The sequence below is a fragment of the Callorhinus ursinus genome, unplaced genomic scaffold (assembly GCF_003265705.2).
Source record: "Callorhinus ursinus isolate GAN/ISIS: 27379988/994484 unplaced genomic scaffold, GSC_fseal_2.0 scaffold8, whole genome shotgun sequence".
Taxonomy (NCBI): Eukaryota; Metazoa; Chordata; class Mammalia; order Carnivora; family Otariidae; genus Callorhinus; species Callorhinus ursinus.
In genome coordinates this window covers 1005539-1028390 of record NW_027397070.1, presented here as the reverse complement: position 1 = coordinate 1028390, position 22852 = coordinate 1005539, and the positions used below count along the sequence as shown (strand labels likewise).

General features: G+C 38.0%; 1 gene segment (V, D, J or C); it reads right to left on the bottom strand.

Moving 5' to 3' along the window:
* Positions 1 to 20728, bottom strand: part of LOC112822597 (T cell receptor alpha chain constant-like) — a 387302-nt gene extending 366574 nt beyond the window's left edge. Inside the window, 2 exon segments of the C gene segment in view lie at positions 20135 to 20417; positions 20662 to 20728. Of these exon segments, the coding sequence occupies positions 20135 to 20417; positions 20662 to 20713 (335 nt within the window).
* Positions 20729 to 22852: the final 2124 nt, after the last annotated feature.

Sequence of the window (22852 nt, the reverse complement as noted above, 5' to 3'; positions counted from 1 at the left end):
TCAACAAATGTATACTTATTGTACCTCCTCTGGGCTAGGCATTGTTCAGGCAGGGAAGATGCAGTAGTGAGGTGGATAGAAAAGGCCCATGGTGCAGTGGGAAAAGAAAAACATTAAATAAACAGACTTTAAAAATAAGATAATTTTAAAGAGTGATGCACATTATAAAGAATATACAATACTGTATTGAAATAGAGAATTACTTTTGGGGTGAGGAAAAGTATCTGCTCTAAATAAGATATAGTGGGAGGGCTCCACTCTGTAACTTACCCAGTGAGGTATTTAACTTCTCTTGCACTCAACTTTCTTTTCTGTAAGTAGCCAGTGTCTTTCTATTGGGCAGTGGCCTGAGCTTGGCATGCATCATCTCATTTACTTCCCATCAACACCCATGGTGTAGGGATGAGGAAACTGAAGCATAAAAATTATTAAGTAATTTGCCTCAGCTCTTAACTAATGAACGGTAGATTTAGAAATCCAACCCAAGTTTATGGTCTCAAGGTACACTGCCTCCTAAAAGGATGATGCAGCCAACCTTGACGTGTTCCAATAAGAATTAAACGAGAACACACATGCAAATCACCTAGTGTAATAACCTCCCTATCTTAGGCACTCAACCACATGCATGTAATATATAAAATATTGAGGGGTTCGAGACACTTCCTAACCTGAATCTGAAACTGCAGGGGAGTTTATTGACAAGATAAAGCTCAATATTTTCTGAGGTGTGTTTGTAATCTAACAGCATATTTCACATATTATCGTAAGTATCCATGGTCTATCATGTTTCTTACTGTTAATGGGAAGTCAGGGCATTATGATGTCATATTGGGAGGTTGGGTGGCATGTTATAACATGAAAAGAGTAAACCAAACATGGTTCCTTACAATGCAATTATTATTTTTTTCCATCACTGACTCTTGCTCCTGCTTCTCAGGATATTTCTATACCACAATAAAAGAGCAGTAAACACAATTTCACTTAACAGAGAAAAATCTCCCAACCTCTGCAACAGTGCCAAGCTTTATTTCCATGATATCTTATTACTCTCCAGCCCAAATCATCCCACGTATTATATTTATCATTCAAAGTCGATCACTTTCACTTCTGGCTAGGCAAAAGATTAAAAACAAGCCAGCCCTCCCGAATCTTCTCTCTCATGATTACCGCAATGGGAAGTTTACTGGCTTTGATTCAGCAATGGTAGCTCCCATTGGGACTAGTCTTCGCCACTATTTAACTTGTCTGTCATCCCTGGAGGGCAGTCACAAGATATTACAGTTTGTCCATGACTTTGTTTACATCCAAATTTCCTTCACAAATGTTACTCTAGCTGAATTCAGGCTCAATAACTAGGTGCATAGACAACAGCTTTGCATAGACTTCTCCACCAGCTATTGCAACTGCATGAGGTCAGATCCTTATAACTACTCTCTGATTCTACTCTACTCGTGGTGGTTGGTGGTTCTGCATATCTGATTGTACCCTGACACAAAGACTAAAAGGAAAAGGCTAAGGAATCACAGACCTGTACCTCTGAAACAAATAATACATTATATGTTTAAAAAAGAAGAAGAAGATAGCAGGAAGGGAAAAATGAAGGGGGGAGGAATCGGAGGGGGAGATGAATCATGGGAGATTATGGACTCTGAGAAACAAACTGAGGGTTCTAGAGGGGAGGAGGGGTGGGGGGATGGGTTAGCCTGATGATGGGTATTAAGGAGGGCACGTATTGAATGGAGCACTGGGTGTTATACGCAAACAATGAATCATGGAACACTACATCAAGAACTAATGATGTAATGGATGGTGATTAACATAACATAATAAAAAATAATTTAAAAAAAAGGAAAAGGCTAAGGAGATAATTTTCATGATAATTCCAGATAATTGGACCCAGATATTTGATGTGAGCATCTTTAAGTGACACTGCCACTTTAAATCATTATGGGGCAAATTTATTCAACTTCAGACAACTTTGCACATATTCTTTATGATTGATTTTAAGTAAAAAATTCAAGACTGAAAATGAATTAGAAAAAAAGTTACTCTGGACACCCGCTTCCAAATGACATAGGAAAAGGTTTAACTTAGAACTTAAAGCTGATTCAGACCACAGACTAAGCAACCACACTCACTAACATTTCTTGTCTGGGATCTGCAGGTATGCATTTCGGCTTGGCTCCTGCAGCAGGGGGCTCTCTCTTATTTCGCTCTGGGATTTTTGTTCAGCTTTATTATCACTTCAAACACTCTGTTCCTGGAGAGCACAGAAATACTTTGCTGAGTCTTCCAGCTGTAAGGTTGAAATGGTGAAGCTGATGGATTTAGTTGCCTTCTGGAAGTTTATAGAATAGCAACCATTCTTTGCATTCTGGTCAAAAGAACTCTGATGAACAAGGAAAGTGATCTCTCCACTGGGAAGCTGTGGATACCAAAAAGTATAGTATGTGCTCTGCCTTGTTTCACACAGACAGTTCAGGGTACTGGATGGCTGCCCCCTCTCTCATGGATGGGGCTGGCTGGATTTGAGTCACTTTCTTGGCCACACTGGATCCTGAAGGGAAAATCAGACAACAGAGCTGATGTAGTAAATAAAATACGGTTAAGAATTAGACTAATTTGGGGTGCCTGGGTGGTCCCATCGGTTAAGCATCTGACTCTTGATTTTAGCTCAGGTCATGATCTCAGGGTTGTGAGATTGAGCCCTGTGTCAGGCTCTGTGCTGAGTGTGGAGCCTGCTTGGGATTCTCCCTTTCCTCTCCCACTGCCCACCCCCCTCACGAAAAAAAAAAAAAGAAGAATTAGACTAATTTCAGACCCAAAGACAAACCAAACTGAAATCATAATATGTAATATGCTTATTTTTCTCCAGTCTTCCTTCCTTCCTCAAATGCACATGAAGTACCAGACGCCTACATGCAGTCCTTTCATCCTTAACATTCTGACCCTTGTCTGGAACCATCCCCACCGGAATAGATGGAGGCCACAAATGCCCTTGGCAGGTTGGGGAGCAGCATATGGGTTGGCACACATCTGGCACAGATGTGTTTAGCTTTTCTCAAGCTCTGAGTTCCCAGCAGCACATACACAGAATTCCCGAGTTCTGATGCTGCTCCTCCAAATGGGAAAGAGGGTTTCTTATGTTCATTGACCACATGGTCCATGCACAGACAAGAGTCTGGCTCACCCCAAACCTTTACTTTGTCTATGGGTCTTTCCCTCAAAGTTAAGTAAGGCAGTACCTGAAAAGGGAGGTGGAAAAAGCAATCAGCATTAAAGTTTTGAGCTGAGGGGAAATGAAGGTTGGATCAGTTGACATAGATTGATAATTTGCAGAGGAAATAATTTTAGGGGCCCATTGGAAATAGAATTTATTATGGGCCATGAACTTTCCTTGTAAATCTACTTACTGGTCGTTAAGTTAACCGACATGTACTTTTCACCACCCAGAATCTAATGATTGAAAAAAAACACCACCACTACCTCACAGATCTTTGGTTTCTCAGTGAAAGTCAATCCTATCCAAAGCAATGGGTACATCTCTTTTTCTTCTTCCTTACTGACTTCTAGGGCTCTACTTAACTTTTAGAATAAATAAAGCTACTTCAAAAGCAAATGACAAAAAATCAGTCCTTCTGACTTTCCAAATCCATTTAGTTTATATTTTCATGAAATTATAACAGAAATAAGATATTATTCTTTTGAAATCTGACATTGAGCTTTACTTATTAGACACAGAAAAGGATCAGTATTTTCAATCCTATTGCCTCCACAAGTAGAATTGTACTTATTAGATCATGTGTCCTAGAATTATCCTTATGTCCCATTTTCTCTCTTTGGTCCAGAGAGTTTGGTCTCACTTATTAAATTCTGTGGCTGGGTAATTTTTATTTATTTATTTTTTTGTAAAATAAAGTCAAGATAAGCATGCTAGATCTCTCGGTGACACAAAGCTCCTACAGATGTGACATCTATATGCTGCACATACTTAGGACATGTCAACACCAGATGATGGCTGAAGTTTTGTATCCTGTTACTGATCATGTGGAAGGTAGCTGTCATTCTTCTATGTGGTTTCATTGTTTTAATGGATGAATTAATCTGAAAGGACCAAAAGGCAAATAATTAGATAAGAAAGTGCAGGCAAGGTCTCTAAAACAATGACAGTTTTTTGATTCAAAAGTCAAAGTAATTTATCAGTGAGTGGTGCAGGGAAGAGAGTTTATAATTAGTTCTGTCCCACTGCACCTCGGAATGCTGACAGGTAACTGATGCCTCGGTGGGCAATTATTCGTAACTAAGCAAAGGAGACCATGTGCTGTGGACACAGCAGTCTGGGGAGCAACATTATGGCAAGATTTCCCTCTTGTTGAAACAAGCCTGCTGTATTTCTGATGGTAGAGGTGAACGTCCCTCAGCGGCATATAGCAGTGGCCTCTGAAATGTGGTTTCTGGCTGGATCAAGTTTGAATGTGCTAGGACACCTACTTGGCCCGTCCCAAATGTTTCATCTTTCCTTGTGATTTAATGATTATATCTGGTAAAGGACAAGCCTCAAGCTTAATACCAAAGGAATAATGAAAAGGAAATTTATTACTTAAAATTTCCAAGTTTAATAAATTAATCTGTGATAAGATCTGACAGGCTTATCTGAAACAAATTTACTATGAATCATGGCTGTGATTGCAAATACTTATTCATGTTTTGACTCTTCTCTTGCCTTCAACCTGATTCTAAGGTGAAATGTGCTCACTGATCTTTGGCTTCCCTACATGATACAAACGAGAAATCATGACCTCCTTTCCTTCCTGCTTACCACCAAACCATGAGAACTGGTACCTTCACAACAGCAAACATTGCTCAGACAAATGATATCAAAATATGCTTCTGACATCTGTGACCTCTCCAGATGTGTATTGGAATACCAAATGTAACAGCAGTAAAATCATATTCATTTATGATGTAACGCTATGCTTAATTTATTAGAAGTTATAGAAAGGAAAAAAAAGAAACAAAACAAAACAAAAAACAACAACAAAAAAGAAATTATAGGAAGGGAGAATCCATGAGTCCTCTAAATTCAAATAAATTTGGCCATGTTGTTGCCATGAAGGCACACATAATGTTTGGTGCAATTCTACCATTCTTATAGTTATCATGAAAACAAAACCTCTCCCAAAATGCTGTTTTATCAGCGAAAATCTTCCAAATTTTTAATAGTATAAATATTTTTCAAAATGAAAGTATTTCATTCTGTGTGTGTTTTGGATATTAACTCATCAAATATATGATTTGCAAATATTTACTCCCATTCTGTGAATTGTGTTTTCATTTTCTGGATGATTTCCTTTGCTGTACAGAAACTTTTTGGTTTGATGTAGTCCCACTTATTTATTTTTGGCTTTTGTTGACTTTGCTTTGGGTATCAAATCCAAAAAGTCACTGCCAAGACTGATGTCAAGGGGCTTACCCTCTATGTTTTCTTCAGGAGTTCTATGGTTTCAAGTCTTAACATTCAAGTCTTTAATCCATTTTAAGTAGAATTTTGTTTATGGGGTAAGATATAGGTCCAGTGTCATTCTTTTGCTTGTGACTGTCCACTTTTCCTAGTACCATTTAGTGAGGAGACTATCCTTCCCCATTGTATATTCTTGGCTCCTTTATCATAAATAAATTGATCAAATATGTGTGGATTTACTTCAGGGCTCTCTGTTTTGTTCTATTTATATTTGTGTCTGTTTTATGCCAATATCATACGGTTCTGATTACTACAACTTTGTAATATAGTTTGATATTAGGATGTATGATGCCTCCAGCTTTGTTCTTCTTTCTGAAGATTGCTTTGGCTATTTAGGGTCTTCTGTGGTTCCATACAAGTTTAGGTTTATTCGTTCTATTTCTGTGAAAAATGTCATTGGAATTTTCAGAGATTGTATTGATTCCAAAGATTACTTTGGCTAGTGCAAACATATTAACAATGTCAATTTTTCCAATCCATGAGTATAGAATATCTTTTCATCTATTTGTGTCTTCAATTTTTTTCAATGTCTTATGGTTTTCATTGTACAGGTCTTTCACCTCCTTGGTTAAATTTATTTCTAGACATTTTATTCTTTTTGATGCAATTGTAAATGGGATTCTTTTCTTAATTTCTTTTTCTGATAGTTTGTTATTAGTATATAGAAACACAACTGATTTTTGTAGATTGATTTTGTATCCCACAACTTTACTGAAATCATATATTGGTTCTAACATATACTGACATCTTGTGGCATATCTCTAATTCTGAGCCAATTGATTTTTTTCCCACTTTCCTTTCTTATGTATTGAAAACATGTACAGTGTGACTAGGGAAGGAAGTCTCTGTGTTGTTTATTTTAAGAGGAACACACTGTAATTCACAAGCCAACTGAAAGATTTTTCTAGTAGAATTTTTGTTGGCATTTATTTAGCCTATTGGGAACACATCTGGCAAAGTTGTAGGTAATAAGCATTTCATTCTCCATTCTATGAACTGGTAGAGCTAGAAAAAAATTATTAAATAATTTTCACATGGAAAGGTATAAAAATTATCTAGCAGACACCTTTGCCCCCAGCAATGAGAATAAACAGATATTTAATTTTGCTATGTTTTCTACAGATCTCTCTCTAACATTACAGACAGAACCAAGAGAGTAACCTCTGTTCCTTCTCTTGTTTCTAAAGTAGTAACCACTATTAGGAATATTCCATGCATGTCTTTTAAATTTTGGCCTTATAGCTATGTATCATAAAATAATATATTATACTCTGTTTGTATTTTGACATTTCTCATAAGTAAGTGTGATGTAGTACATACCATTCTGGTACTTTTCACACTCAGCTCTTTTTTTTAAAAGATATATCTAAGAAAATCTGCATAGAACTACTTTTTTGCTTTTAATAGCGTTATATTTCCATTGGGTGACTACTCCACTATTTGTCCATTCCATTACTGATTGATTATTCTTATGTTAAAACAGCACTGCAGTGAGTACCCTGTAGATGTCTCCTTGCTCAAATATTTGAATTTCTTTAATGTAGATATCAGGAATTGGAACTGCTGGGTTTTTTAGATATGTATATCTTCTTTATTAGGTTAGGCAAATTGTTCTCCTAAGTGTTTGAATAAATTGTTCTCTGTGTGGTTGTTTTTCTTCCAACTGAACAGGTCTAATAGTCCTCATCTCCCTGTATTCTTGTCAGCATACTTTTATCAGACTTTTAATTCTTTGCTGACCTGATAGAAATGAAATAGTAATTTCTTTTAATATAATTTCCTCTGACTAGTATAGAAGTTGATGTTTTATATGTTCACTGGCCATGCTTAGTTCCTCTCCTTTAGAGTGTCTTTAATATTCTTATCTATTTTATATTGGATGTTTGCCTTATTTATTTGTAGGAGTTCCCTATGTAACCATAATTCCTATATTTTCTTGGTTATATGGTTTACAAATACATCCTTCATCTCATTTTTAATTTTGTAGTGAGGTTCTCATGCAGGCTAAAATTCCCCTTCTATTACTAATGTTTTAGGAATTTTTATTTCTAATTATCAAATTAATGACTCTAGATCTATTTAGTTTTTCTATTTCTTGAGTTATTTTTGATAATTTATTTTGTCTATTAAGTTGTTCCTTTTTCTCAGAGTTTTAAAACTTACTGGCTCAGCATAACTTTTTCCTTTTTTTCAGGGTTTTTTTTTGTATTTTTTCTTTAAATTTTTTATTGTTATGTTAATCACCATACATTACATCATTAGTTTTTGATGTAGTGTTGCATGAGTGTTGTTCGTGCATAACACCCAGTGCTCCATGCAGAACGTGCCCTCATCAATACCCATCACCAGGCCAACCCATCCCCCCCCCCCCCCCACCACTCCAGCAACCCTCAGTTTGTTTCCTGAGATTAAGAATTCCTCATATCAGTGAGGTCATATGATACATGTCTTTCTCTGATTGACTTATCAGCATAACTTTTTCTTAATAAAATTTTAATTTCTACCGTATTTCTAGATATGTCTGGTTTTTAATCTTTCGTTTGATTGTTTTTATTGGTTTCCTAAAAAATTACCACAAACTTGGTGGCTTAAAATAATAAAAATGTATTCTCTTACAACTCTGAAGTTTGGAAGTCTAAAATCATTTCCACTGGGCTAAAATCAAGATGCCAACTGCTCTAAGTTCTTCTGGAGGCTACAGGGAATAACTGTTTCCTTGCCTTGTCCAACTTCTAGAAGCTGTCCTAAGTTCCACATCACACTGCCTCCTTGGGCCACACTGCCTCATCTCCCTCTGGTTCTGTCCTCACATCTCTTCTCTAACTCTACTGAAACCCTTTGGGAAACAGCAGGTGCAAGAACACTCAGCCCCTCCCCTGTCCCCCTGAAAACAGGAAAAAAATCTCTGATGTGAAAAATACGCTCCCTGTACTAAGAAGTAAAAAAACATCCTTATCACCAAAGATAGGGACTTTAAAGCCGGGTAAACTATAGAAATAAACCTTGTGACTGTCAGCTCAAATTCTGCTTAGAATTACTTATTAATAAAGTTCCCAAACATCTGGGGTTTTTGTCGTCTAAATTCCTCACAAACCTATGTTCTCTTTGTTTAAATTGTATTAAAACTGCCTGCTTTGGTCATTTCTTTGAGTCTCAATTTCATTATTGGGCCTCCATGTGCATATAATAAAACTTGATTTTTTTTTCTCCTGTTGCTCTGTCTTGTCTCAATTTAATTTCCAAGCTAGCTGGAAGAAGCCTGGGAGTAAAGAAGGAAACTTCTTCCCCTACATCATGTAAGATAATATATTCACAGATTCCAGGGAATATGACATGAACATCTTTGAGGGTCATTATTCAGCCTACTACATTGTTTAAGTATTTTTTAGTTTTTCTATTATTAATATTATCAATATTTTTTAGTTCATTAAAAATAGCACTGGATTTCCCCATTTATTGTTTTGGTTTTTTGCTGTTTGATTAATTTTTATACTTTATTTTTAATTAAAGTATAATTTATACAATGTAATAAATGGGTTGTAAGTATAAAGTTAGCGGCATTTGAAAAATTGCAGACTTATAAACCACACCTCTATCAAACTATGGAGTATTTCCTTCACTCCATCAAGATCCCTTGTGCCCCACCCGGTTCCCAACCCACACAGGAAACCATTGCTCTGCTTTATTTCACTATGGATTGGCTTGCCTATTTTAGAATTTCATATAAATGGAGTCAAACTATATGCACGATTTGCACCTGGAAATTTTTGCTAGGCATTATGTCACTGACATTTATTCATGTTGTTATGGGTATCAGTGGTTCTGTCCATTTCATAGCTGAACTAATATTCCATTGTATATATACAGCATAGTTTAATTTGTTTATGTATATTTTCTCTAGTTTACTGCTATTATGAATAAAGCTGCTGTGAATATTTCTTCTTTTTTCCTAAAGATTTTTTATTTATTTATTTGACAGAGAGAGACACAGCAAGAGAGGGAACACAAGCAGGGAGAGTAGGAGAGGGAGAAGCAGGCTCCCCACCGAGCAGGGAGCCTGCTCAATCCCAGGACCCTGGAACCATGACCTGAGCCGAAGGCAGACGCTTAATGACTGAGCCACCCAGGCACCCCTGCTGTGAATATTTCTATACAAATCTTTTTGTAGACATGTTTTCATTTCCCTTGGGGAAATGTCTAGAAGGGAATCATCGGGTTGCAGTAGATGAAGGTTTATTTTATGAGAAACTGCCGAAGTCGTTGCCCAGTTTACACTCCAGTCAGAAATGTTTACAAATCCAGTTGCCTCACATGTTTACTCTTTCTTTTCAAATAATTTTAAGCTGGCATAGAAATTGCAAAAACATTGCAGAGTTCTCTTGTACACTTCATCCAACTTTTTCCAAAGACAACATCTTACAATAACCATAGTACAATAATCAAAGCCAGAAAACTGATATTGATACAGCTCTATTCACATAGATCTTACTCTGATTCACCAGGTTATACATGAATTCCTTTTTTAATGCACAACTCTATGAAATTTTATCATATGCATAGGATTGTGTAACCAACACTGCAATCAAGATACAGAACTATTCCATCACTCTAAAGAAACTCCCTTTGCACACCCTCCTATCCCTGCAACCCTTGGCAACCACTGATCTCTTTTCCATCCCTATAATTTTGTCCTTTTGAGAATATTGTACCAGTGGAATCATATATATGGAATCATAATAATCCAATAAGTGAAATCATACATTGTGTAGCCTTGTAAGACGGACTTTTTTCACTCAGGATAATGCCCTTGAGATCCATCCAGTTTGTTGCATGTATCAATAATCTGTTCCTTTTAATTACTAAATAGTATTCCACCATATGGATGTACCACCGTGTATTTATCCATTTGCCCAACGAAAAAGATTTGGATGGTTTCCAGTTTTTGGCCATCATGAATATAGTTGCTATGAATATTCATGTACAGATTTTTTGTGTAAATTTATCATTTCTCTATTATATGTACTGAAGATCATGATTGCTGCATTGTAAGGTAAGTGAATGTTTGACTTTATGTGAAACCTCCAAATTGTTTTCCAGAGGGACTGTACCACCCCCCATCAGCTATGTATGATAATTGGATTTCTCTGCCTCCTTGCCAGAACTTGGTATTGCCAGTGTTTTTTATTTTAGCCATTCTGATAGATGTGGTATGGTATCTCTCTGTGGCTTTAATTTATATTTTCCCTAGTGGCTAATGATGTTAATAAGCTTATTTATATGCTAATTTCTCTACCACATAACCTCTTTGGCAAAGTGTCTGCATGAGTCTTTTGCCCATTTTTAATTGGATTGTTTGCTTCCTTCCTATAGAAAGTTCTTTATATTCTGTATACCAGTCCTTTTGTGAAAGTGTATTTTGCAAATATTTCCTGCTAATCTGTGGTTTGTCTTTTTCATTGTCTTAACTGTCTTTCATGAACAAATGTTTTTAATTTTGGTGAAATCTAGGTTGTTGATTTTTTTTTTAATGGATTGTGCTTTCAGCGTATTGTCAAAAATCCCTTCACCTAGCTCTAAGTCATGAAGATTTTCTCTTATATTTTCTTCTAAAAGAATTATAGTGCTTCATTTTACATTTGGGTGTATTAACCATTTCAAGACTATCCTCAAATTTTTGTGTAAAGGTGTGAGATTTAGGTCAAGTTTCAATTATTTGCTTATGAATATCTGATTATCCCAACACCATTTGTGGCTAAGACTATCTTTCCTCCATTGAGTTGCCTTGAAACTTTTCTCAAAAAATCAGTTGTCCTCACTTATGTGGGTTTACTTCTACACTTCTACTCAAAGCACAAAGTTGTTAATAATACTCTTTTATTTCCTTTTAGTGTCGAATCTGGGGTGTGGTTTTCTTTTTCATTCCTTACATTTGTAATTTGTGTCTTCTCTCTTTTTTACGTAGATAATTCTCACTAGGGATATACCAATTTTATTAATCATTTTAAGAAAATAAACTTTTAAATTTTTTATCTTTATTGTTTGTTTTGTAGTTTACTAGTTTGAATTTCTAATTATTTTTTTTCTCTTAGCTTATGTTGGGTTTAATTTATTCTTCTTTTTCTATCTTCTTTTGTCAAAAGCTTAAAGCAGTGTTTTTCAACTTTTCTTCTTTAAGAATATAAGTGTCTAAAATGTTAAATTTCCTAAGTGAAGGGGATTAAGAGTACACTTATCATGATGAACACTGAGTCATGTGTAGAATTGTTGAATCAGTGTATTGTACATCTGAAACTAATATAATACTCTATGTTAGCTACATTGGAATTAAATTAAAATAAAATAAAACGTTAAATTTCCTTCTACGTACTATTTTAGCTACATCCCATATATATGTATATTTTTATATACTGTAATAAAAGTTATGTGAATGTCATTTCTCAAAATATCTTATTATGCTGTACCGCCCTTTTCTTTCTTATATGATGTAAGATGAAAAAATGTCTACATGATGAGACGAAGTGAGGCGAATAATGTAGGCATTATGACATAGCGTTAGTTTACTATTGACCTTCTGACAATATGCCAGAAGGGGCTCATCTGGCTTCCAGACTACAGTTGATCACGGGTAACTGAAACCACAGAAAGCAAAGGAGGTTAGGAGGAGGCTACTGTATTTTAAAGTTTAGTGCTTACATTCCAAGTACTTGAAAGTTTCTAGAGACATTTTTTTGCAATTCATTTTCTCAATCAATTTCACTTTGGTCAGAGAATAAATTCTATTTAATTTCAGTCCCTTTAAATGTATCAAGAATTTTTTTGTGGCCAAACAGATTGTGTGTGTATGTGTGTGTAAGTATTTGCTCTACACAGTAGGGTTTGGCTGGAGCCTCAGCTTCAGGTTTGGGGCCAGGCTGCAGGTGCCTGGGGAGCACTGTGCTTTTGCTGCACAGAAGTAGGTGGCTGAGTCTCCAGGCTGGGGAGCCGTGACGTGCAATGAAAATTGTTTGGCACTTACGTTGAGGGAAACTGTGAATCTTCCATCCTTCTTTGTTCTTTCAACCAAGAGCATGGCTAGCAATAATTCGGGGCCTTTACCAGGGTACTGTCGGTACCATAGGAAGCAGTCAAATGCACTGTTCTCATAAGTACAATTCAGAGTAGAAATCTCTCCTTCCCGGACTGTCAGAGATTGAGGGACCTGTTTCACCTGCTGCTGGCCACTCTTATTACTCTGTTGGCCACTCACCCCTGCTTAAAAAGATAAGAAAAAGTCATTAGGTCCCCAAATTTATATTTCCCTACCTGCATGAGGCTGTCTGTATCCCAATGTCCTCATCCTCCCAAATTAATGACATATCCTGGAGTTTCTCCTCCACAACTCACAGCCTAGTTGAAGCCATAGAATTAAAATGGATGTTCTCAGGATCCTGGCCATTCCTCCTGATACCAAAGCTCAGTGACAACTCAGCTAGTCCTCTGGTCTTCCTAGCCTGCTAGGACGCTAACTTGAAGTTCACACCTGTTTTTAATTCCTGCAACAGGCCCCGCCCCTTCACAAATGCATTTGCTTGAAGCTATTTCTGTCAAAGGAAGCACTTCCTCATTTTGCCCTAACTTAGAATGGCTGAAAATACTTTCACTGGGAATCAAAGATTTCCTTCTTACACACAGATTAGGATGAGTTTAGAATATCTTTCCTACAAAACCCCTCTTCCTTTTCCTCACACCTCCTAAAATGTTAAAAATCATATACTAAGTCAGCTTAATATGTCAATAAATATTACATTTATGGTGGGGAAGAGAGGGACGCCTATGAAGCTACAAGATCAGCACGTATAGGGGCATTTCTTCTTTTTTTTTACAAGTACTAATTAAAGCCTATTAAAGACACACAAAATGCACCATATCCCATTACAAGCTAGGTAATGGAGCAGAGTATAAAGAATATATGGTCTCAAGAGGGCACATTCTGCGTGGAGCACTGGGTGTTATGCACAAACAATGAATCATGAACACTACATCAAAAACTAATGATGTAATGTATGGTGATTAACATAACAATATAAATAAATAAATAAAAATAAAAATAAACAACAACAAAAAAGAATATATGGTCTCTTTCCCCTTAGGGAACTTAAATTTTATTACAGTCTTTCAGATATGTCCATATTTTACATGATCCTAAGAAATGATAGAAAGTAATTAAATCTATTTCAATTTCTTTAAAATATTTCTTATTTAAAATATTTCTTCTAGAATAGAAATCAGGTAAATTAAATATTTCTAAGAATATACCTGGGGAAAAGAAGTTAGGAAGTACTGGAATTATCTGTCCTTCAGGAGCTTTGATCTCCAAATGGGTACAAGAGAATGGAAAGATTCTGCAGATTTAGGAAGACTTGGAGCCTTGACCATCCAGTGTGCATTAACACTCAATCCAGTTAGCATTAACACTCAACCTGAGTTTGAGCACACATTGAAACTTTTCTTCACATTTTGTCCTTATGGGTGAAATATGAAAATACGAAGAATCCATTTGGCTTTAGATGTTAACACAGCAGGACACAGAGACAGAAATTGAGGATAAATTCCAAAACAAGCTAGGGTAAAAAATGGTGATCTGCATTATAAATAATAGAAATTAGAAGAAATAAGGAGCACATATTTTTTCTGAGGCACAGAGAAAATTTTGTATCTGTATTTGATATCATCTCAAATCTAATAAAAAAATAAACATATCACAGTCCAGCAGGAGCCAAGGATAAGAGTCCCCATTCCTCATTCTACAATCTAATCTCATTCTAGTCCAGTACCATAAAGAGATTTTTTATTGTTTGCTGAATTTGTGATGTGTTTTTTTCTTTTTCATTTTTCATTCATTAATGCATATCTTCAAAGTATATTAACTGAGTGCCTACTAAGTACCCACTACATCGACAACACTTGGGTCTCGTTCATCAAAGAGACATAGTCCTGATCTTCAGTCAACATAGTCAGTACTCAAGTATAGCCAGATAAATGCTTACAAAAGAGAACTGTGTACCTTTACGATGTGACCAAAAAAAGAGTAACGAACTCTTGTTTCTGGGCCCAGAAAGAGAAGAGTTCCGATGGAGGAGATGCTTGAACTGGGACTTATACATCAATAGGGTTCCTAGCAAAAATAATGGGATAAGAGAATTCTAGACACACATTAACTCAGGGATTGGAAGTTGGCTGTGTATGGTGAAAACAACATAAATTCATATTAAAGAAGCTAATATGGCCCTGACCTTGAAGAACAAGGTGTATTATTTAAAAAATTGTTGCTTTTCAAAGTCATATTTTTCAAACTATTAGACTGGAACAAACACAGATACTCTTAAGGTAGATGGATGGATATGTAGGTAGATAGATAGATACATGGATAGATGATTGATAGATACAAATTTAAGCAAAGTAGGAGATAATAGCTCATTAAATTTTTTTAAAATATTAGTTCTGGCTAGCTGATGATCCTGTGTGTGTGAGACCGATGTTAATCTTCTCTGAAGCAGCATTGCCTCTTGGTGGCCATATAGAAAAGTTACACTGAACAATTTTATGCAGCTTCTTAAAACTTTGTGTTCAGAAATCCCTGGATCAATCAGAGCACTGAAGTAAGAGGCTGAGTCTTCTTGAGCCAGTGATTTCTTCAGATGGAGGAGATTTTGTTCTTGTTGAGTTCCCCTATGAAAGCTTTATGGCTATTTACTGAGGTTTATCTCAGATGGATCTGGGGGTCCTGGTTGTGATGCTGGACCTACCAAGAGGCAGCAGGGCTCCCGTCAATCTCACCTGCCCTAGGGGCTTTTCAGATGCAGAAATTGGCCCTCAGGCTGAGTCACTGCTTGGGCTGTCCTTCTTCCAATAATACCAACCTCAGATCAGGGAGAGCCCTTCATATTGAAGAGAACAGGTCCTTAAATAAATTCTAATGTAGACAGTTGTTTTATATCTTTGCCAAAATGTGATATAGTCACCTATTTTTTTTCAGCTAACATAATAGTTGTGTAATGATCTCATTGTGGTATTACCTTGTGTTCCTCTGATGACTAATGATGTAGGAAGTTTGGCAAACTTTTTCCATGAAGAGCCAAATAGTAAATATTTCAGGCTTTGCAGGCCATTCGGTCTCTGCCACAACTACTCAACTCTGCCATTGTAGCATGAAAGAAGCCACTGATAATACATAAATACATGAGCATTGCTATGTTCTAATAAAACTTTATTTGCAAACACAGATGGCTTGCTAGATTTGGTTTGTGGGCCATATTTTGTTGACTCCTGATGTAGAGCATCTTTTTATGTGCTTATTGGTTCTTCCTATATCTTTTATGAGAAGTCTGCTCAAATATTTTGCCCATTTTTAAACTGGGTAATTTATCTTTTATGGATTTTTTTTAATGGCGTGTTCGTGATTCAGTGAAGAATCTTACTGCTATGTGGACACAATCACCCATCACTACACAGTCCACAATTGCTTTGAAAATTCTGACTTTGGAACCAGTGACTTAGCAGACATACAGAGCAATAAACATCACGATTCGGACCAGAATGAGCTACAAAGAGAAATTCATTTTCCCATAATCACAAATGTTGATTTTATGAGTTCTGATATCATATCAACTAATGCTGATGTTGAGTTTCAAACAAGAACAGATGTTCTTGATGTTAGGTTTGTTGTGGGTATAGGGGAAAATAGTAAAAAACTTAAAATTTTTAAATTTTTCACAAGAAATATTTCACAAGAAAATATGCACTAACTGCCGTCAAAGGATAAAGCAAACTGTGGTGGGATTTATGCTCTAGAGCTCCCCACAAAATCAGGTCATCTGAAATCTGACCCTTGTTAGGCCTTTTCCCTTTCCTTTTCAGGTGCACAAATCCTTATCTCAAGGTGTGCCTCTGGGGAACAGAATCTAAGACAATGGGTATTTAAGTTGTTCATTATTTTCTATTGGTGGAAAAATAGTCATACTCTTATAATCGTGATATCTTCAGTAGAGGTGATGTGTCCAATGTGGGAAGCAAAGACAAGAGAAAAAATTAAATTTCCTTACCTCCTACAGCCCATTGACAAGTCCTTGAAACAGGCAGAGTGACCCTCTGGTAGCTCAGCTGCCTTGATGAGGGAAAAGGCAATCTTAGCTTAACATTATCCCAACCCCCCAGGATCCTGTGAGTCTACTTTAACATACAAAAATTCCTTTGGAAACTTCCTTTATCTCTACCCCCCAAGACACATGTTGGCAGTCATTCTCCAAGGATATGACTCACCAATATACATCTGAAGGGTCTCATGACTAGGGTTTTACTAGACAGTAATAAATGACCTTTTCCTAATGATAGCTAGCCCCCTCAAGGTCCTAGAAACCTTGCTTCCAAAATTCCTTAGAGACTTACGTTATCCCTAACCCCCTCCCAACTTGAAAGTATATCATGGGCCGCTCCTCCTGACCCCGGTGCGGCTCTGTCTGCTTTCATAAAACCACCTTTTTGCACCAAAGACGTCTCAAGAATTCTTCCTTGGCCATCAGTTTTGAACCCCAACCATTTCCTAACTCAAAACTACACTGTTGGACTTTGTAAAAATCAAAACTAATGGTGTTTACTGTTAAAGAGTCAGAAACATAGAGATGAGCCTTAGTCTTCATTTATTTTGGATAATAACTCTAAGAACAACTAATGCTTGATTTGAGAAAAGATATGGTATTCCTGTCTTTAATCATTAATCCTCTCCAGAATACACGGTTGTTTTATGATGACGATACATGGTGTGTTTGATTAATTGTATCTGGGGCAGGGTTAGGCTAAAAGCAAGATGATGGCTTTCTTTCTTGACGGAGAAAATCAAGGTACCTCAAAGAAAAGTTCAACTTTCGGCTATTCTCTGTGTAGGCCTATTCTATGTGCTAGTAACATGAATAGGAGGCTGTACATTCCAGAATGGCAGTGTGAGTAGATCTGACGTAGTTTTGGAATGTTGGTGAGGTGAGGTCCAGAGCCAACAGCCAAGGAAGAATTTTTGAGATGTCTTTGATGCAAAAAGGTGGTTTTATAAAAGCGCGGAGACAGGACCTGTGGACAGGAAGAGCTGCTGCCCTGGGATTGTGAGGGGCAACTGATTACATACTTGGTGGTTGGGGGAAATAAAGGTAAGGAAGGTTCCCAAAGGATCTTCATATGCTAAAGAAGACTCTCAGGATCCTGGAGGCCTTGCTATTGTCAAACTAAGATTGTTTTTGCCTTTAGTGAGGAGTCAACATAAGGACAGTTGGGAGTTCCCTGGAGGAATATTATACTCTGCCTGCCTCAAGTATTTGTCAATGGGCTGCAGGTTATAAAGACATTTTTATCTACATTTCTTTCTATCTCTGTTTCCCACATCAGATCCACAGATACAGTACCAAAAAAAACAATCATAACTGGTGGAAATTATTTTTTAAAAATTAAATTCTCTGGACATTGTCCTAAGGGTATACAACAAATAAAAAGGGCATGTAGAGAAATATTTATTCAGGAAAATCTACTAAATCTCTAAGAACAGAAGGTGTCTATGGCAATGGAGCCATGACCCACTCCCCACCCCCCTTACCCCAGCTCGGGATGATGGAAGCTCATGCTGGGTGGGTATAACCAAGAACACAGGGGTCCTTGTCCCCCCAACTCCTGATATAGGGCTACACTATCTCCCTGGGAGAGGCTAACTGCCAACATCTCTTATCTCCCCCAGCTTTTTGTTACAGAGGCTCCGTTGCAAGCAAGAGAAGCCACAGAGTGCCTACTTTTCACCCCACTCACAGGGCAGAAAAGCAGTACCCCAGGCATGACAGACTGAGAATACTGGGTCCCTGTTGCACTCACCCCAGCTCACTCATAGAGTGGTGGTTCCATGCTGGGAAAGGCAAGCCAAGACCAGAAGCTACTGCCTCTACCCAACACACTGCTCATAAAGCAAGAATATCACTAGGGGAAATGCAGACCACTGTTCCTTCTCACAACTCCAGAGTAGTGGCACAGAGGTTATGCCCAGGGAGAGAAGCAGCTATAAGAACAGAGCTCTCCCGTAGAGAAGACTTTATCTGGAACAGAGCATTAGGAAGTTCAAGTTTAAAGGTACTTCTGAAAACAGCAGAGATTTTTGGTTGTAAGCAATTAGTAGAAGTCAGGTAGCTCAAGGACAGCAATAAGCTAAATCATGAACTAGCTAGAAATTTTACAGGAAAGAGAGCTAGGAAGAATCCTCCAGGGGTCAGAACAAGCCTCAGTGATGAATCTAAAAGACTACCTCTGCAAGGGGGCTTGGAGCAATTGATGCCAACTGAGATATTGTTGAAAATGACGGAACAATCAGCCAACACTTAATTGAGGCTAGTGACAAGGTGTCATACAAACAGGGCAGAGACCTTACTTACCACAGATCAGGGAAAAGGACCGCCAAAGAGTGTCTTGCTAAAACCACTACCATATCTGCATGTCTGGACACATCCCCAAGACAGTGTCCTCCTAGGACCAATGTCAGAGGCTGCACAACGTGGGAAAAATTGGCTTAACTGAAAGAGTCAAGGCACCAAACAAATAAACAAGCAAACAGCAAACCCTAAAAGGGGTGGGGAATGGAGATCCAGAATTGCTATAATATATATGGCCTGAATAATGACCCCCAACGATATTCAGGTCTTAATATGCTGGGTATCTGAATATGTGAATGAATATGGCAAAAGGGATTTTAGATATGTGATTAATATAAGGATTTGATATGAATTGTCCTGGATTATCTGGGCAGGCCCAAAATAGAATTACAAGTGTCTTTATAAAAATGAAGTAGGAGATTTGACTCCAGAAGAGGAAAGAGTTGTAGTAGAAGCAAGAGGCTGGAGTGATTCAAAGACGTGTCATGGGCCAAGGAATCCAGGTGGCCTCCGGAAGCTAGAAAAGGCAAGGGAATGGATTCTCCTCCAGACCCTCTAGAAGGACTCAACCCTGCGGAGAACTTTTACTAGACAGAGAAACTGATTTCAGACTTGTTGAGTCCAAAACTATAAAAGAATAAATTTGTTTTGTGTTCAGTGACCAAGTTCATATATGAACATTCAGCAGAAAATTTTTTTCTTTGCTTTGCTGCACTAGTAGGATGGGATGCAACTATTTGCAATTGTCTGTTGGGACACATTGTGCTAAGAGAGACCTGAACACTCCTGAGACACCCAGCTAAGCTGGATCATTGTCTAGTAACATCTTTATTGGAGTGACTTCTTTTTTCTTTTTATTCCTTTGACTTTTTGCCCTTTTGGAGTCCAGCCTACTGTGGCTTAAATATTTATTTTAATTCTGTCTTCTTATTAGCTACTCTCCGTGTTCCAAGTTAGAGGTTTATAGTGCAGAAAAAAAGACACCAGATTGAGAAGGGAAGATGAAGACCAAAGTCCCAAATCTGTAGGACCAACAAGCGTCTGGTTCCAACTCTGCAGATGCGGTAAGGAGTGGTAAAGCTGTACAGATGCTGTGCGGCGGGCTCCTGATCTGAAGGCGGCTGGAGGAGCCCAGCCCAGCTGAGGGTTTGTGCACAAGCTGCGGCCGCCTGGGGAGCACTGTGGCTCCACCGCACAGAAGTAAGTGGCTGAGTCTGTGGTCTGGGAAGAGGAAATGTACAGTGAGCTGCGGCGTTCCTTAGCGACTGTCGTAGAGTTTAATCTTCCATTCTGCTTTGTCCCTGAAGGAATGTAAAACAGGTGCATGAGGCGGCCCCCAGGATCTTGGCGATACCAGTGCACATTAGTCGTAGAGGTGGAAAAATTGCATTGCAGCGTGGAATTGGCTCCCTCCTGGAGACTCAGGGCCAGGGGCCTCAGCTCCACCACTGCGCCTGTCACACCTGATGAGAAACGGAGACACGGGCAAAGGTGATGGTCACTGTAACACCTACAAAACCTGGAAAACGTCCCCACAGATTATGCGCATAGAAAGTCTGCAAGGCTTGTAAGCCCCTTCCCTCCTTCTTCCTTCCTTCCTTCCTTCCTTCCTTCCTTCCTTCCTTCCTTCCTTCCTTCCCTCCTCCCTCAATAATACTGCAGCTACCAAATCCTTTCAGATTCCCATGGGGGACAATCCCAACTCACAGCAAACCTGGGTGCACAAAAGTCCCAGCACAGTGACCAATAGCCTCTTCATGATGCTTTGCCTTGTTGACCAGGACGTTTTTCACCACAAGATCTGTTTAACTAAACCCTGGGGCGTGCGTGTCACCACGAGGATCTGGAACTGTTCCTGTTTCTGTGACAAATCAGCCTCACCCAACACACACTGCTCTGGCCCGGACCTCTGCCACACGCAGCCCCACCCTCAGCCCACTGAGAAGGGGCTGGATGGGGGTTATGACTTCAGGAACACTTGCTGGTAATCCTGGAAGTCACATCATGGGGAAAGGAAACGGGGAGGCCCCCCTGGGGGGGGAACCAGGCTTCATCTAAGCTAATGGGGGAGGGAGATCACAGAAACAATTTCCACATTTTAAAATCTAAAAAACAAGCAAGCATTCTGACAAAAAGATGTTTACTCACCTATGAATTAATTATGTGAGAGTCATTTCAGTTGTGCCAAATAATAAAAACATAAATGTTATATATTACATACTTAATGAGTTCCTATTATTAGAATATGTGCAATATTTATGGCTTGAGGCTCTCCTGGAATTACCAAGACTGGTGGTAAATATTATTATGAGAACTGAACCTAATAAGACTGTAAGTTGTGAGGAAAAAAAATAGGATCAATTTGGACATTATTTCTACATATTCATTTTGCTGCTTAATATTTTGTTTTTCTAATTCTTGGCTGTAAAGTTTCCTGTGATTCACACTTGCAGTTCAATGAATCTCTTTTCTAATTTCTCTGTCTTCCTCTTTTCCTTCCATCTTCCTCCTCAGTGTGCTTCTACTTCTTCATATTCTCCTTTTTTTCCCCCCTTAGCTTCTCTGTCTTCCCTCTTTTTAGTTTTCTAGTTGTAGGTAAGAGACAGAAGGGATACTAAAGAAAAGGTGGCATGCAATGATTTAGAAATAATTTTGGATCTGTGACCAGAAGTTTCTATTTCTCCCGATCCAGAAAATTCTTAGGCAGGAAAAAATAAACAAATCAGAAAAACCTGATTTCTGAACTTGGGAATTCATCTTCCCTTTTGCTTTATAGGACTCTCTGTTTGATCTAGAAGTCTTTTCTGATAGAGGCAGATTAAGGTAACGATGCAGATAAAGATCATAACAATGTAAACACAGATATATGCATTACAGCTAGAAACTTGCAGTACTTGAATCAGGGAATAAGGCAGAACTACTAATTGAAATGAATATTCAGCAAGAAGCATGTTTCTTATATGCTGATAATGATTTAGTTTTTCCTTATACACAATTATTCTGCCTTCTTCTACTACTTATTACTAGTACTATTCACAACTAGGTCCTTCAGCATAGTCCTGGTTTAAGAAAACCTATAGTGCCTCCTAATGGGCTAGAACCTTAACAAACACCTCTTACTTAGCAGGTATACATGGCTCAGTCCAGCCATCCTTGGCAGGGGTGTACCTGTGGATTGACTTGAAACCACAGAAGTGTCCACAAGGATGGAGAGAACCATGGATTGGACCATGATTCCCCCATGGTCCTTTTTTATGAAAATAAATACTTTCATGTAATATATTTTTAGGTAATGATATGAAAAGAATCTATTTAATTCTTAGCTAGGAACTTATAAAAAATGAAGCTCCAATGTGATTTTTTCCCCAATGTGATTCAATACAGTTTAGCCAACGTATTTAAGAGTGTTCCAGACCCGGGAAAATACAAAAATGAATTAGCCAGTAGATCTCCCTTCCGAGAGCTTGTGATAATAGTGAGGGAGACAAATATCTCTCAAATGGAATAAAGGCCTAGAGGATGCAGCCATAAAAGCATGCCATAAATACTACACGAACACCAAGACAGCAACAATTACTTTAAGCCTCTATTTTGGGAGGGAGCTCAGTGGAGGATATGATACTGTATGCCTTCTATGCAAGTGACAAGAGTGGAGAGTAACAAAAGCAAAGATGGGCGATCTTTGAACGGTGGCCTCTTATTTTAAATACAAAGAACAGAGAAAATGAGCAAGTATGTGGACAGGACCACTCATCACACACACACACACACCCATGAGTAAGTGTATTAAAGCATTCAGGTGTCTCCGTAACTTGGCTCTGGGCACAATCTGTAACCTTAACTAAGATACTGTTTAGGCTCAGGGAAAAGGGCTTATTCACATACCTTAATAGTTGCC